This window comes from Rattus norvegicus, chromosome 16 (genome assembly GCF_021556685.1).
Source record: "Rattus norvegicus strain SHRSP/BbbUtx chromosome 16, alternate assembly SHRSP_T2T, whole genome shotgun sequence".
Lineage (NCBI taxonomy): Eukaryota > Metazoa > Chordata > Mammalia > Rodentia > Muridae > Rattus > Rattus norvegicus.
In genome coordinates, this window is record NC_141549.1 from 84,401,168 (window position 1) to 84,416,595 (window position 15,428).

The 15,428-nt window shown below is 52.9% G+C and overlaps 1 protein-coding gene and 1 long non-coding RNA gene across 3 annotated transcripts in view; one reads left to right on the forward strand and one right to left on the reverse strand.

Annotated features, from left to right (window-relative positions):
- Positions 1 to 14,573, forward strand: part of Adprhl1 (ADP-ribosylhydrolase like 1) — a 31,883-nt gene extending 17,310 nt beyond the window's left edge. Inside the window, exon 8 of the mRNA NM_001409008.1 lies at positions 7,769 to 14,573. Coding sequence (NP_001395937.1) covers positions 7,769 to 11,852 — 4,084 coding nt within the window. The 3' untranslated portion in view covers positions 11,853 to 14,573. The remainder of the gene's footprint in view (positions 1 to 7,768) is intronic.
- On the reverse strand, positions 3,275 to 6,881 carry LOC102548530 (uncharacterized). 2 transcript variants are annotated; one of them, XR_015640463.1, is made up of 4 exons: positions 6,664 to 6,881; positions 5,789 to 5,948; positions 5,566 to 5,701; positions 3,275 to 4,308 (listed from the first exon to the last, which is right to left on the reverse strand). It is a non-coding gene; the product is annotated as an uncharacterized LOC102548530 (long non-coding RNA). The 2 variants fall into 2 exon arrangements; XR_015640462.1 differs by having other exon boundaries at positions 6,521 to 6,881.
- Positions 14,574 to 15,428: the final 855 nt, after the last annotated feature.

The following is a 15,428-nucleotide window of genomic DNA, read 5'->3' on the forward strand; positions in this document are numbered from 1 at the left end:
GATACCCACACAGAGAAAGCACAGTGGGCATGGAACCCAAATTCAAGGCCTTACACGTGCCAGACAGGTGTTCCATTACTGAGTCACAAACCCAGACCAAAGCCTTTCATTTATATTTGGAATCACTTTCCCAAGGCATTCATATCTGAAAGCCAGATAAGAGGCGGGTATGTGGATGGCATCCCTTTCTGGCAATTGGAGGGTGTAAGTCTGCTAGACAGGATGCTAGACTCCTTAGAGAAGTTGGCAAATTGGATTCTTCAGCAGGTTGGAATGATAACAGTTATAAGATCAGTATTTCGGAGGCAGAGGCAGGGGGATCTCTAGTTCAGGACCAGCCCGGTCCACAAAGTGAGTTCCAGGACAGCCAGGGCTACACTAAGAAACCCCGTCTCAAACAATCAAAGCCAAAACAACAACAACAACAAAAATCGTAAAGTTCCTGTTAGGTTGGATGTGTCTTTTAGAACACGGAGCTAGCGTCACTCATGTTAAAACTGCCGCTGAGTCGGTTTCCTTCTCGCTATAAATACATTGAGAGCACACTCGGGACTTATGACTAATAACCTGGGTGATGTCAACTTGGAGAGCATCTCCTTCCACAATCACCTCCAGTGCTCACCCTCAAATCCTGGGAAGCTCTGACACCCTCTGCATGACCCCATCTATGTTGTCAGCGTCCCTGAACTCCACTCCTCACAGTACGGCTTCTCGGTGCTGTTTCTCCTTTCCTATTTTGATTGTTTTCAAGTCAATCCTTCCTTCCTCCCTTCCTCTCCTTCCTCTCCCCCTCCCTCCCTTCCTTCCATCTTCCTTCCTTTCTTCCCTTCTCCCTCCCTCCTCTCCTCCCTCTTTTCTCTCCTCCCTCCCTTCTTCCCTCCATCCCTCCTTCCTTCCTCTATCCATCCCCCTTCTTCTATTCTTTCTCTCTTTTCTCCTTCTTTTTGAGATAAGTTCTCAAAACCCAAACTGACCTCTAAATTTGCAGTCTCCCTCCCCCACACCTCCTGATCACAGGGATCACGGATGTGCACCGTCATGCTTGGCCTCACATAACTTCCAATGTGTTTTAAGAAGCCAAGTGTGGTGGCTCACACCTATAATTCCCAGACTTGGGAGGCTAAGCCAGGAGGATCACCACAAACGAGAGGCCAGCCTGGGCTGCACTGTGAGTTCCGAGTTGCTAGCTTTTGGCTACAAAGTGACACTTATCTAAAAGAAAAAAAAAATGAAAAGAAAGAAAACAAGTAAACAGTCAAAACAAGAGACAGCTCCAGTATGCCATCCGGGCAGCTTTATAACTGCTGATGCTCGACCACAGTTGGCACATCATTTTCTCTGTCCCTCTTACTACTTGCATGTGTACGCATGCACACATAGCCAGAGATACACAGAGAAACACGAGATAGAGACACACATGTAATTTTTTTTCTGAATCACTTACCGACAAACCACAAAACTTATGTCTTACTTTTTTGTCATAAACGTTTCCGTGAATTTTTTGAACGAGCATGCTCTTCCCTCACCGTTGTAGGTCAGAGGGTTGACCCAGCTAGAGTGGTACAGTCTGGGTACTAGCACCCTACTCTGAAGTACTGCTATTTTATATACACAGCTTGCCAGCTGCCTCACCAGGGCCCACTTTAATCTGTTTTTCTATGCCTCATCCCCACACAGATCAGACACCTGCTCCCCCCCCCACCCCATGTCTGCTTTCCGCCCTTCACCTCCAGAGTACTGAACAGCAACGCAAGGCAGTAGCTGTCATCAGAGTGATATGCCAAGAACCCTTTATTCCCTCCTGGATTTTGAGGCATTGAAGAGTTGCCCAACTCTTAGTAGGCCAGGGTCAGCCCAGGTGATGGTTGTTGTATACTCACAGCCCAAACGACCAACCGTCTCTCAGCCACACCTGCAGCCCCACATGTTGGATCCAGCTGCAATCCCAGGGGTACCACAGCCGAGGCAACCAGGCATCAATTTTGAGACAAGTGTTTCTAGGATAGCACTGACATTCAGATTCAGGACTCCATCCCTGGCCATCAGCTTCACAGATAATAACCGGGAGGCATTAGCAAGCGTCTGCTACAGAGCTCTCCCAGACTGGAGTCACTATGAGAACAGGCAACACTGACACTGCTCTGTGGCTGCTCCTGAAACAATGTTGCCATGGGTCTCACAGACACTCTCACCTCATCCGTAGTTGGGCCTCCATGACTCCTCCTGAAACAGTGTTGCTCTGGGCCTCACAGACACTCTCACCCGCATCCTTATTGGGTTTCCTGGAATGTGTGGAAGACACTTTTTTCTCTAAGAAATATATTTTCATCACTCACAGCCCAGCATTAGACATATGAGGAACATATTCAGAGCCCTGCTTAAAAGGCTCTGTTATTTAAAACCAGACTCCGTGGACTGAGTGTAGCTCAGTGGGGGAGTGCATGCCTAGTATTCAGGAGGTCCTGGGTAGTTTCCATCCCAGGAAAAGCTGGAAAACAAGGTGCAATCTTACTTATAAAAGTAAAGAGGAACCTAGAGGGGTTGGGGATTTAGCTCAGTGGTAGAGCGCTTGCCTAGCAAGCGCAAGGCCCTGGGTTCGGTCCCCAGCTCCGAAAAAAAAGAAAAGAAAAGAAAAAAAAAAAGGAACCTAGATTGCATCTCTCTTGACTCTAATTTGGCAAGTGCATCCGTGGAACCCTGGCTGAGCAGCCAGCCCTTGAGACAGGCGGTTACTGCTCTGTGGAAGTGACCAGGCTATGCATGCTGTCCAAAGTCCCCATACCAGTGCCCCACGAGGACACTGAGCTTGTCAGGACTCTGTGTGTGGATGAGATACAGATGACTTCCTGACCCAATTGTGAGGGTGGCCTCCAAGGGTGCCCGTCCTCAGGGCCACCTTGTCCTTCCAGAGTGGCCATGAGGACCTATGGGTAGAAGCTGCTGGAGCTACTGGGAATCTTCTATGAGCTAAGGAGGGGTGTTGAGGAATGGCAGGCAAAGGCCACTGCTCCCCCGCCCCCCGCCCTGAGCCAGGGAGGCCTGACTCCCTGATATTTATGGAGTTTGAGGAAAGGCTCCCAGAAGAGACAGCTATAAAAATAAAACATGGTGGTGAGTCAGCATGCTTAGTGGTTATCCATCATGTGCTGGGCAGAATGAGCAGGAAGAAGCTGTGGCCCTCCGGCCTCAGTGTCAGAATCAGGAGTATGGGTATAATAATACTGTCTTAGTTTCCTTTTCTGTTGCTATCACAAACACCATCACCAAAGACAAATTTGGGGAGAGAGGGGTTTATTTCTGCTTACACCTACTGCTCAGGGGGAAGCCGGGGCAGAAACTCAAGGGAGGAGTCATGGGGGAAGGCTGCCTACTGGTTTGCCCATTGGAGTTTGAGACCTCCACTTCTCCTACAAGGAAACTGAGGCAGAGGAGTGCTCTCTGCCAGAGAATGCTCAGAGCAGAGCAGGTACCCAGCATCGCTGCCACACCCCCGACCATGGAGCAGTCCAGCAAGGCCCTGCTGTCCATAGCTGATGAGGAACTGGATTGACCCAAGGCTGCCTGTGCTCAAAGAGGTCTGCTGTTCTCTGTAGAAGTCCCGATGTCGATGTCGTAGGCATTCCTGAGGACTGAGCAGCCTGGGTGTGTCCTGAGATGATTGTTTAGTCTCCCGTCCTGACCTTGCCTGCCTGCCTGCCTGCCTGCCTAAATTAGGAAGGTTTATGGGCCCCCTGTTTGTGTTGGCCACGGAAGGGAAGATTCTGTTCCATCCTGGGTCGGGCTCTATAGCTCATCCAAGTACCTGAGGGACATGGAAAATGGGCTCAGTCGTGTCTACACACTGCAGCTGGGCAGAGTGCCCTGACGAAGGCAGCATAAGGCCCCACAAGCCATCCTGGGGCTCCAGTGTGAGGTGTGGTCGTGCAGCAAAGACTCTGGAGTGTTCTGGCATCAGCTCAGAAGAACCGAGGCAGTGTGGGAGGGGACCACATGAGATGGCTTGGGTGTCAGAACCCACACGGAGCACAGAGAGGCTTCCACGGGGTTGTGGCATCAACTCACAGCTAGGAAAGGCTCCTTGGAAGGAGCGTGGGGGGGGGCAGAAACACGCAGGAGGACAGAGAAGCTGCCCTGCTGGGGTAGGAAACAGATTTATAAAGCTGAGGCTAGAGCCAGGAGGGCAGAGGGGTAGGAGGTCTGCATGCTGCCTACAGTTGCCCATAGGCATCCACGGGGGCTCCTACTGCATCCACAGGCTTCCGAGAAGGTCCGATGCTCATGCTCAGAACTCTGGGCAACCGGAGTGAACTGGAAAAGAAAACAGACACACTTCCTGCTCACATTTTGGTGCAGTAGAGGTCCATGGGCAGAAGCAGAATGGCTCTTGAAATTGCACTGGGAACTCTAAGGGGTCACATGGTAACTGGCTACCCCGGTGGTGTGGTGGGGAGCAGCCCTGGGCTAGGAGCTTGAGGCTGCCCTGGAGAGAGAACAATGAGTCTGTCCCCTGGGCCTGGCACCAGCTGGTCTGAGGACAGAGTGCCTCAGGCAGATGAGCTAAGGCAAAGATCTCAAGGTGAGAGTGTTAGAATTCCATTTCCCCAGGTTTACTCCATCTGGAGCCTACCAGGAGTTGGGAGAACACGAAAGGCTGGGCCTGCAGATCTGAGAGAGGCTTTCTGGAAGAGGACAGAAGCTCACTCACAGACAGTGGATGGCCCGAGGGATGATAACCAAAGATCCACATGAACGAGGAAATTTTTATTATAATGACTGTTATGCACAGTTTTGACTCACTGGAGTGAGCTGGGAAATCCCAGTGAACTCCTCACTCCTCGGTGTCACTCCTCGGTGTAGGGCCTTGGTGTGACAGGGCCAGGTGTGGCTAGCTCACCAGAAAAGAACTTAAGTCTCTGCTCTAATCTGTTAATGCTGGCCCATAAATCTTAGGAAAGCATCTGCGCTGCCCTAACTGAAAACATCGGAGATGACGGTGAGAGCTTTGGGGAGCGTTCCAAAACTCCATCTGGGGCTGTTAGATAAAACCCCTTTTCATGTCTGAAAGGCCCCAAGTGGCCTCAAGTGTTGGTCCCTGGTGACGGGCAGGTGGTGAGCTGTTGGGCGGTACCTTGGCGATAACGCTAGCTTCTAACTGGTTGGGAACTGAAACGTGTTGCATAGCATGGCTTCAGCCCAACCAGCCAGGCTGGGCTTAGACACACTAACACTCTTGATCTAAGGACACTTAGCAAGTCTCCCTAAAGAACGCCCTGCTTACACACCACCACCGAGACATTGGCACTACTAGTGGAAGGCAGCATGGCACCATGGCATGGGGCATGTAGAGACACTAGGCCGTCCCCCCTGTGACAGGAGAAGATGAACAGTTAATGCCAGGCGAGTTTCTTATTTCTCCCTCTAGACCATAGGCTCAGGAGCCCTCAGAGAGGACTTGGGGACATACTCAGTGTCCCGAATGGTTGGGCCCCCTGGCCTTTAGTCAGTCGGTCAGAATATCGACTGGATGTCGTCAGCTTGGTTATTTCAGTCACGCTATTGACTCACCTGAGGAAGTTATTAAGACAGTTGGAATAGCCTGATCGGCTCACACACTGAGTGACCACAAAGCTCCAAGAGGTACACAGGCTCCTTGAGTCTCCTCACAGGACCTGAGCCAGGTGAGTCTATCCGCACCCCAGGCCTGGGGAACAGGAACCTTATGACTCCACAAGCTGTGTGGCTCCCAGGAGCTCACACAAGGGGGCTCTGGTGGCCCAGCACAGGGTACCTTGTTGAAGTTTGGTAATGATACTTGTCAAATTTCTCTTCATAGAGACTGTAGAGTGAAGTGTGCGTAGACCGCTCCAGGCCACGCTGGAGCGTATGGGCTTGGTAGTTGCAGATGCGTGAATTCAGCTTGCTCTGGGTCCCGAGCTCTGCTTGAGATCCTATGGGCACATGAAACCAGACCCACAGAAGATGTTGGCAAGCAGGACAACATAGGAAGGGCGTGGCTGTGCCCAGCCTAGGGTGGGTCAGAGATGCTGCTGTCCTCTGTACGAAGAACATCCGAGGAGAGTAGAGGCTAGATGTGATTGGCAGGAGTGTGGTCACATGACCGGTGGCCATCGAGAGCACACGGACACTGTTTGACTGTGTGCATGTCAGGCAGACAAGCCTGGAAGAGGGGCAGGGAATGTTTCCTGGGGCCAGCAACTGTCTGATGAATCTTAAAGCAGTAGGGCCCTGTGGCTGTAGTGGGTGGAGGCCAAGAAAGCTCCTGTGTGCCTAAGGGGCACAGTTAACAGGGGGAGGAATTTGGGGTGTAAGGGCTTAGTTCATAGGCATGCAGCATGTGCCTGTGAGAGAGACCCCAGATAATCCAGATAGAAACTGGTATCTAGGTCAACCCCAAGATGTAGAACTTAATGGCCACCAGTTACAAGATGCTCTGAGAGAGGGAAAACTTGCCACCCACAGTCAAAGCCAACCCACTCCCAGGATGGCACGTCTTACTTACCTCAGAGGCTGGAAATCTGGGACCACGCATATCCAAGCAACTATGCTCAAATTCCCTCAATCCCAGCAGCGGCTCACAGCCTGCCCCACCCCACCCCCACCCCCAGCCACTGCCCCCTGCCTATGGCAGCTGTTAAGACATACAGGTGGCTTTGCAGAATGCACAAAATCTTCAGAATCACCCTGGTGATGGCGTCCCAGGATGGTGAGCCCCTTTAGGTGAAAGGAGGTCTCTCTCCACCCCGAACAGCTTCCAAATCAGTGTGAAGAGATTGTCACAGGTCTTCTGAAGAGGAGACAGCTCAGGCAGTAAGACTGTGGCAACCAGGTGCCACAGAGGCAAACCGGAGCTCCGGGACTGTGGCTCCTAAACTCTGAAGCAGACCAATGGCTTTCCACTCTGGGCCCCAAGGGAGTGTTGGAGCCGCCCCAGGATTGGTTTATTCTTGCAAAGACAGAGCAGCCGCAGCGGGGATTGGCCTTTATGTCCTGACTGACTACCCAGAACAATGGAGCTCTTGGTGTTGAGCCGCACAGCTGCCACTCGGGTTTAGTTATTTTTACCCAGTGCGATGTGCTTACTCACACCCTGCCAAGGCTTTCGGAGTGCCCACGATGTGGCTGTCCTTTAATACTCCCACGTAACATGTCAGCTCTTTGAATGCATATGTCTCAGGCTTGCAGAGGCCTCTCTGATAGTGCTCAGAACTGGCACCAGCCAGACCAGATAGGTCCTGACTCATAAGGATGAGCCACAGGGGTCCTCTGGGAGCTTCGATGCCATCCCAGTCAGGGTGACCGCCGCTGTGAGGAAACACCGTGACCAAAGCAACTTGGAGAGGAAAGGATTTAATTGGCTTACACTTCCACATCATAGGCCATCACTGAAGGAAGTCAGGACAGGAGTTCAAACAGGGCAGGAACCTGGAGGCAGGAGCGGATGCAGAGGCCATGGAAGGGTGCTGCTTACTGGCTTGCTCCCCCTGGCTTGCTCTGCCAGCTTCCCTATAGAACCCAGGACCACAGCCCATGGACAGCACCACCCACAATGGATTGGACCCTCCCCCATCAATTGCTAGTTAAGAAAATGCCTCACAGGTCTGCCTGTCAGCTTATGGAGGCTTTTCTCTTGAGGTTCCCTCCTGTCGGATGACTTTAGCCCGTGTCAAGTTGACATAGAATCGAGATAATAGTGAGCTTATGTAAACGAATGAAATCCATGACTGCTTTGACTTTTGTTTCCCTACAGTTCCGAGAGCGGCAAGATTGGCTGTGACAAGACCGCCATGGATGCGCAGACGCTGAAGAAGAGGATCAGCAGGACATGTGACGAGGCGGCCCGTACCATCCTCAACAGCTTACTGCTTTACATCTTGGACCACGCAGACGGGCCCCAGAAGGTGGAGGACAGGACACACAGGGCCAACCACCCTTCCCAACTCCAGGAGGTGGGCCGGAGACCCACGCGTTTCCAGCTTCTACAGGCCAAGTTCATGGGCACTGGCCGGGAGCCCCACCTCAAGAAGACCCGGGACGTTGGCCGGCTGATCTCTAAAGATAAGCAAGGACCTGGTAGGAGTTTTGTAAGCGCCACTATCAACAAACTCCTGGAAAAGACCAAGGAAGGAGGCAGAAGCACCAGCCAGAGGACCCCTGCCAGCGAGAAGCCCCGGTGGAGCCCCTCGAGCGGGAAGAGCACTGTGAAAAACATCCTGAAGAAGTTCCTGGCTGCAGAAGAGAAGGAGGCTAGGGAGAAGGAAGCGGGCGAGAAGTCCCCTGCCCAGCGGCCCGGAACTGCCAGGGGCCTCCTGCCCAGAATTGTGGGCCGGAGCTCCATCCTCTCCAAGCTGAAGGAAAGATTCGAACAGAACAGCTGCCTGTACTCTGAGGCCGGCGTGCTGGCCCTGCACAAGGAAGGACTGAAGAGCAAGAACCTACAGAAGAGGAAAGTGCACAGGCCACAGGTACGGATACTCCACGTGGCCACCATGGCTACCAGCTGTACCAGGATCCCCCCGGCCCAGTTTCTGGCCTGCACAGCTGAGCCCCTGCCAGCCCTCAGCATTGCCACCATCGTCTGTGGCCCCCAGAGCTGGCTGTCCCACTGTGCAAAACTTAGTCACTCTGAGTGCAGACGCCGGCCCCCCGGGGGGATCATCACACCACTCTCCGACTCAGAAAACCTGGAGCCTGTCAGAAACAAAACACAAGCCCTCGTGAATGAAGAGCGCACAGAGCACCCTGTGTCCTCAGTGCCCCAGGTGGTGGCTGGCGTGGACAGTCGCATGGCTCTGAACATGGGTTTCTCTGGCACGTCTATCAAAGGACACGCTCTGCCTGGTCATGAACCAGTGTTGTCCTCGCTTGGACTGGACAGCCCCAGAAGTCCTGGGCCAGTCGCAAGGGACAGAACAGCACAGCCCGGTACACAAGAGGTGTCAGCTGACACCCAGGGAGTGACAGATAATTCAAGAGGGGCCCCTGAAATCGTCATGACTGTATGCAGCTCTGAGGACGAAGCCGAAAGGACGCCCTCAGGCATGGAGAGAGAGCCCTTCTTTGCCATCCAGAGGCACCTGCCAGAACAGGAATCTGTGACTCGGATCCCTGTCCTGGCCCCCACAGCAGTCCAGGCTGAGCGTCGAGCACAGCCTGCCATCAACCCCCCACAGATAACAGTGCAGCTTCCCATCGTTCACGAGATGCCGGCCTCTCCCGGTCCCGAAGAAAAATGCTCTCCAGGTGTGAGAGGAGAGGTCATGGCTGAAAATGAACAGGCGGCATCTTCCACTGTGATCGAAGACAGGAGGGGTCCCCGAGACCCATCAGTGCAGAGTCAACCCTGTAGCTTGCCCAGGAGTCTCCATCCTGTAGCTCAGCGTGGACTCCAGAAAGACCTAAGAGATGGTGCCCATGCGGGTGATGATGCCTCACAGAGGTTCCTAATACCAAGCCCTTCCAAGACGTTTCCCGGTAGGACAGAGGAAAATAAGAACCCTGTGAAGTCACATGACCTCAAGAATTGCAGTGGTGATGGCCCCTCGATGTACCCCACTGCTGAGAAAAGCTATGCAGGAGTGGGCCCCTCCTCGGCCACTGGCTTCCAGCAAGGGACATCCAACATGGTGCTGGTGTCAACCCAGGACTGCATGAGGCCTGACGGTTCTATAGCACCAGGCAAGAACATCCAGTTTGGACAGGAAGAGTATCCAGGGTCCCTGAACAAGTTAGCTCAGCCACCAAGCGTCTCTTGTGAAAACGCCAACCATGATTTGGACAATAGCAGCAGCAGCCAGCCTATTGCAAGCCTCGAAGCCTCTGGGAAGGCAATAGGGACTGCCGCTGATCTCACAAGACTGCAGCCAAGTAATACTCAACACCCTGAACTCAAGATAACAGCATGGCCAATGGGTACTCAGGATGCTGAACTCAAGGTAATGCCACATACGGGTGATTCCAGGGAGGCCGAATACAAGACAGTGCCACAGACAGGTGCTCAAGGTGTTAGACACAAGCAAGTGTCATGGGCAAGTGGCACCCAGAACAGTGCGCACAGACTCACACAGCCACCTGTGTCCCAGGATGTGGAACCCAGCCTAATGCCACACCTCGATGCTTCCCAGGCGCCTAAGCACAAGGAAACACTGTGGCCAAGCAGCGTCCAGAATACTGACCACGATACAACACAGCAAGATAGGACCCAGGACACTAAACTGATGGCACTGCGGCCAGGTGGTGCCCAGGATGCTGAACACAAGACGGTGTCACAGGCAAGTGACACCCAAGATGCTGGACACAAGACAACCACATGGGCGGGTGGTGCCCAAAACACAAGACGGAAGATCTCATCACAGCCAGGAGGTGCCCAGGACACCAAATACAAGACACTGACACAAGCAAGTGGCATCGCAGACACGGAGCACAAGGTGACTGCACAGGCTGCGGATGCCCAGGATAGAGAAGAAAGCCCTGAAAAGAAGACATCACCGTGGTCAGGAAGTGTCGAGGACTATAAAGACAAGATAGCACAGGGACCCCACAGCCAGCCTCCTTTGGTGTCAGGCAGGTCCCCGAAGCACGAGAGTAGAGCCACTGAAGGAAGCATCATCTCGGAAGACCTGGTGCAGACCCATCTCCTAAGGTCGGCAGCCCCAGCCATTCTGCCACAGGAAGCTGCCGGTTCTCGCCTGGTGTCTACTAAGTCTCCCCCATGTGTTTCAAGTGAGCCAGGGAACAAGATTACAGCAGCGGAAAGAGACCCTCTGTGCACAGCATCTCCAGAGCCACACACGAAGCCAGCAGAGTATCTGGACCACCCACCGCTGCCCTCCCTGGGTCCACAGGCACTGGACAGAAAGTATCCTGAGAGAGAGCAACACCTCTCTAGTGCAGCGCACGCCCCTTTAAGGCCAGCCACAAAGGGAGAGACCAGGCAGGTGGAGCTAGCCCACGGTCCAGAGCCTCCTGTCCCCACCCAGAAGGCAGTGCATAGGTCTGCCCCCCAGGCAAAACCCTTGGGAGGTAAAGCCAAAGAGAGGCTGCCAGCACAGGTGGACACGGGCAGGCCACAGAGACACCTCGGATCAGAGGAAACTGGTCCAGGACATGTACGATCACACCAGACTGGACAGTCAGATGTGCTGTGTGTGGCAGATCCACAAGCATGGGCTTCTCAGGACCCAGTAGTGAATGAAAAGACACCAGTGGAGGAGAATCCCTGTCAGCACAGGAACAGGGCTCAGAAGGATCCCTCAAGACCACTGAAGAGTCTGGGAAAGAGCCCAACTCAAGGAGGAGGAGGAGACAGCCTCCAGGCCGGCAAGAATCTAGCTACTCCAGGGCACCCTACAAAGCCCTGTGACCTGCGTATGCAGAAACAGACCCAGGGTCAGGGACAGGTCAGCCACCCAGTACCTCAGGCCTGGGAACAACCTGACAGCACGGCTGAAGGAATACTGACTACCTGCACAAGTTGGGAGCCTCCCAGACCTGGCCCCACATTTGGCAGTCAGCAAAGCCTGGTTTCCCAGCACCTGCCCCAAGAAAGCCAGACTCTGGCTAGTAGTAGGACCACCATCGGCTCCTTGGAGAACACACACGACACTTCCTGGCTCCCATCTGATGCTGGAGGCCACCCACTCTTCCAATCCCTTGCCCAGGATGGGCCCCCAAGAGCCCCTGGGGCAGAAAAGGACCTATCAGACCATAAGCATAACAGGTCGGTGCACTTTGCAAAGTATCGTGCCCAAAGCTTTCGGGACCAGAAGGCCTTCGATCTGTCCTTCAGGCCCACAGTCCTCAGGGCCAGTGACACCTTTGAGCCTCCAAAGTGAGAGCTCATCTTGAGCCAACATGTCTGTCTCTAACCGAACATGACTTTGAGCATCCTGCCCCCTCCCCGAGAGAACGTAGACATTAGTGTCTCTCATTTCTTCTCCCTTCAGATGAACCAATCCTGGGGATGCACGCAGATGGTACTTGTGCATGTTTGAGGCAGCTGTGAGACCTCTCTAGATGAGGAAGGTGTTAGCTCTCCAAGGCTGTGGGCTGCAGCCCCTTGCCTTCACAGGACCTTGTGATGTCAGCCCAGCATTGTGACTTGGAGGACATGGAACATTCACTCCTGTCTTGGCAGAAGAGAGATCAGTGTCATGGGCTGCCCTTACGATGTTCTCTGGCCCTCTGCTCCCCAGAGTTTCCCAACTATGTCCCGGCCTACTATGACCTATGAAAGGCAGCGCCTGTGACCTATGACCTGAACCTTGCATATGCAGGAAGTGCGGTGCTTGTCTAATCCACGTCCCACCCCTAAGCTGGTACCAGAGTCTTGCTGATCACGGCAAGACTTGGGGTCGCAGACTGGCTTGTCTCCTAAGCAGACATCGGGAAAGAACCATAGGGAGCCACAGGAGGCTTTCCCAACACTGATTTGAGGCACACAATTCCAAGCATGCTTTTGTTTAGCACTGGGTGACGATTGAAACACTGTCACTTCTACTGTCCCTGTGACTACCAGGATCCCCAGTGGGGTTCATGAGGCAGCTCTCCTATCCTGCTGTCGGTCAAGTTACATGGGGTTCCAGTTGTTTCCAGCTGCTGACTGCACTTCTGTCTGGAGCATTTGCTGTCCTGAGGCACGCAAAGACAGTGACAGTCACCCACTGAACCTCAGCTTGGGATAGTCTCCATTAATGTCTCACAGTGTCCCGGCTGCCCTTTGGTGTGTCTACTGTATCTAGACCAAACTGGACACTTCTGAGCAGGCTACACCTCTTAGAGCTCTGGCCGTCATGCCACCTGACTTGTGGGGATGCTCCACAGAACCACAGAAGAGCTGAGGTGGTGATTAGCACCCCAAGATGCTCTCCTTTGGGTGACTTCCTCTCAGAAGAGTGGCATCTGACCTTTGAAGACGTACTATTCGGTTTTGTCACACTTGAGAATCCCCCCACCCCCCGAAACACTTTGCCTGCTCTGGCGACTGGCTCTCTATTCTCTGGGACTCCCTTTGTTTTCCAACTCAAATTCCAAAACTAGAATGTCCTGTCCCATTCCAGATGAAGTTGACTATGCTTCCCCCTCACCCCCAGCTCAGGGACACCTGAGTGGCCACATGGGCCATTGCTCAGGAACCTGAGCCCCTGGTCAAGCAGGAAGCATGAGGTCTTTGTGTGTTGAGCACAGCAGGAGTCTGCTCTACAGCTTCTGTGGTCACTACGTGCTCCCTCCATAGGAGGCAGTGCTCCTTACCCTTTTCAAGAGCCTTTCCTGAACACAGGGCACTGTCCCCTTGTGTCCCATGTTGCACCTCTGTGGTCATTTCCCGTATCCTGGGGTCCTGCAGAGATAGACGCCTCGGTGTCTGTTTTTCAAGCCCAGCTAATATTGGAGGACATGGAGCTGTGGGGTGCATAGTTCCCTACCCTCCCAGAGTTGCTATAAAGCCAGCTCCTAGGGACTGTCAGACAGAAGGGCTGTCCCAGCAGAGGCCACATCCCTCCTCAGGCCTTTTTGGCATTATCAGCAACATCTGCTCATACCAGGGGTGTAGGAAAGTGGCTCCTGTCCTTGAGATGCCCAGGTGGCTCCCACCAGACAGGTGCAAAACCAATTTGCTTGTTTTCTTTCTTTCCATACTTTGATATCAGATGACATCAAAAGCCTGGTGACCCACAGAGGGGTCATGCTCATTGGAAATCCCTTCAAGGAGCGCCAGTAGGAGGGCTTTGCTGAAGGTTTGGCGTTTTGTTTTTTAAGATGGAGTACTTTTGCAAACAAGAACTTTCAAACAGGCCTTTCAAACGTCGTGAGGGGGGAGGGAGTAAGGACCTTCCGCTGCTCCCGACTGGTCACACAGCAGGACCTTTGCCAGTAGAACAGTACGGTCAGCCTGTCCCTGTACACAGGGCTACTGTGAAGTCGCCTGTGCCTTGAGGCTGAGGGAGGCACAGCCCAGCTCAGAGTTCAGAAAGGCCGTGAGCAATTAACCACAGCGCTACTTGAAATCAGAGGAAGTCCCTGCTGCCAAGTCGAAACTCAGTCAGCAGAGAGCTCACCACAGCGTCTGTCAGGCAGACCACTGTCCTGCGGGGAGAGACCCTCAGTGCTCTCAGGTTGGAACAACTAATGCCCAAGGTGGTGTGCAGATCATCCCCCAGCAGACCCATAAAAACCAGCTCCCCACTCTTCGGGCCAGTTAAGGCTCCACCACTCGCTCACCAGGCCTTGCTGCTGCAGGCTTTCAAGGCACCGTCCACAGAATCCTGCCAGCGGACACAGCGCACTGTTTAAGACACGCCCTTGGGACTGCCACTTTCAGAATCGTGCAGAGGCAAAAGCACTTAACTCTTTTAATCAAAGATCTCACTACCATTTTAGTTACGTATCAACCCGTGGCTACCTGTTAAGTTCTGTCTCTATTTCTCTTTGTATATAAAAACTCTAAAATGGGATTAGTCAGAAAAAAAATATTTTGGTATATTGTTTCCCTTGAATGTGCACTAACTTCAGATAGCTGGAATTTTGTAAAAGGAAATAAAATATTTCTCCCATTATAAATCTGTTATGTCTGTGAGGAACAAGATCTTCACTCTAAGAAATTCGAGGGGCTGGGGATTTAGCTCAGTGGTAGAGCACTTACCTAGGAAGCGCAAGGCCCTGGGTTCGGTCCCCAGCTCCGAAAAAAAGAACCAAAAAAAAAAAAAAAAGAAATTCGAGACTAGGGAAAGTGCATTAAGCACTGTAGAAAGGGACACAGACGTACAGGAAAGGCAAAAATGGCAGGCATGGATTGGCTCATGATCGTGAGAATTTTCTGTCCCCCTTTCCCATAAGCTAGTACCCCAGGGAATCACAGGCTTCGGGCTATTCTAGCATAGCCTTTTCTCTAGTTCCACCCTATTGATTCAGGACATCGTCTTATCTCATGAGATTTCTCCCTTTCCTGGTGGTGGGCTCAATCTCCTAGTAAACTGGCTGCGACCTTCTAATTCTCAGGGTCCAGGGTCCTGAGACAAGCAGGCACCAGCCACCAGCCAGAGAGTGAGGGCCTCCTGCCTCCTGCTTATCTGTGATGCCTTGGTGTCCACACACACCACATACTGAAGATGGACGATTTATTTCCTATTTATCTTTGGGTACACTGCGTGGATGAACTGAGCATCAATAGGAAGTAGCCATGAAAGGAGGAGAAAAGTCGGGGAGGCCTGGGCTGGGGTACAAAGAACTCCGTGGTATATCGGCACCAGGTCAGCAGGGCTGGAGGCTCCGTGCAGAGAAACCTCAGTGTGTTCTGGGATAGAAGACAGCAGCACTGTTCCAGGATCTTCTCTGGGTCGGTTTAAAGAACTCACATGCCTACTCTGGAGGCAGGACTATTTCTTTTTTTTTCGGAGCTGGGAACCAAACCA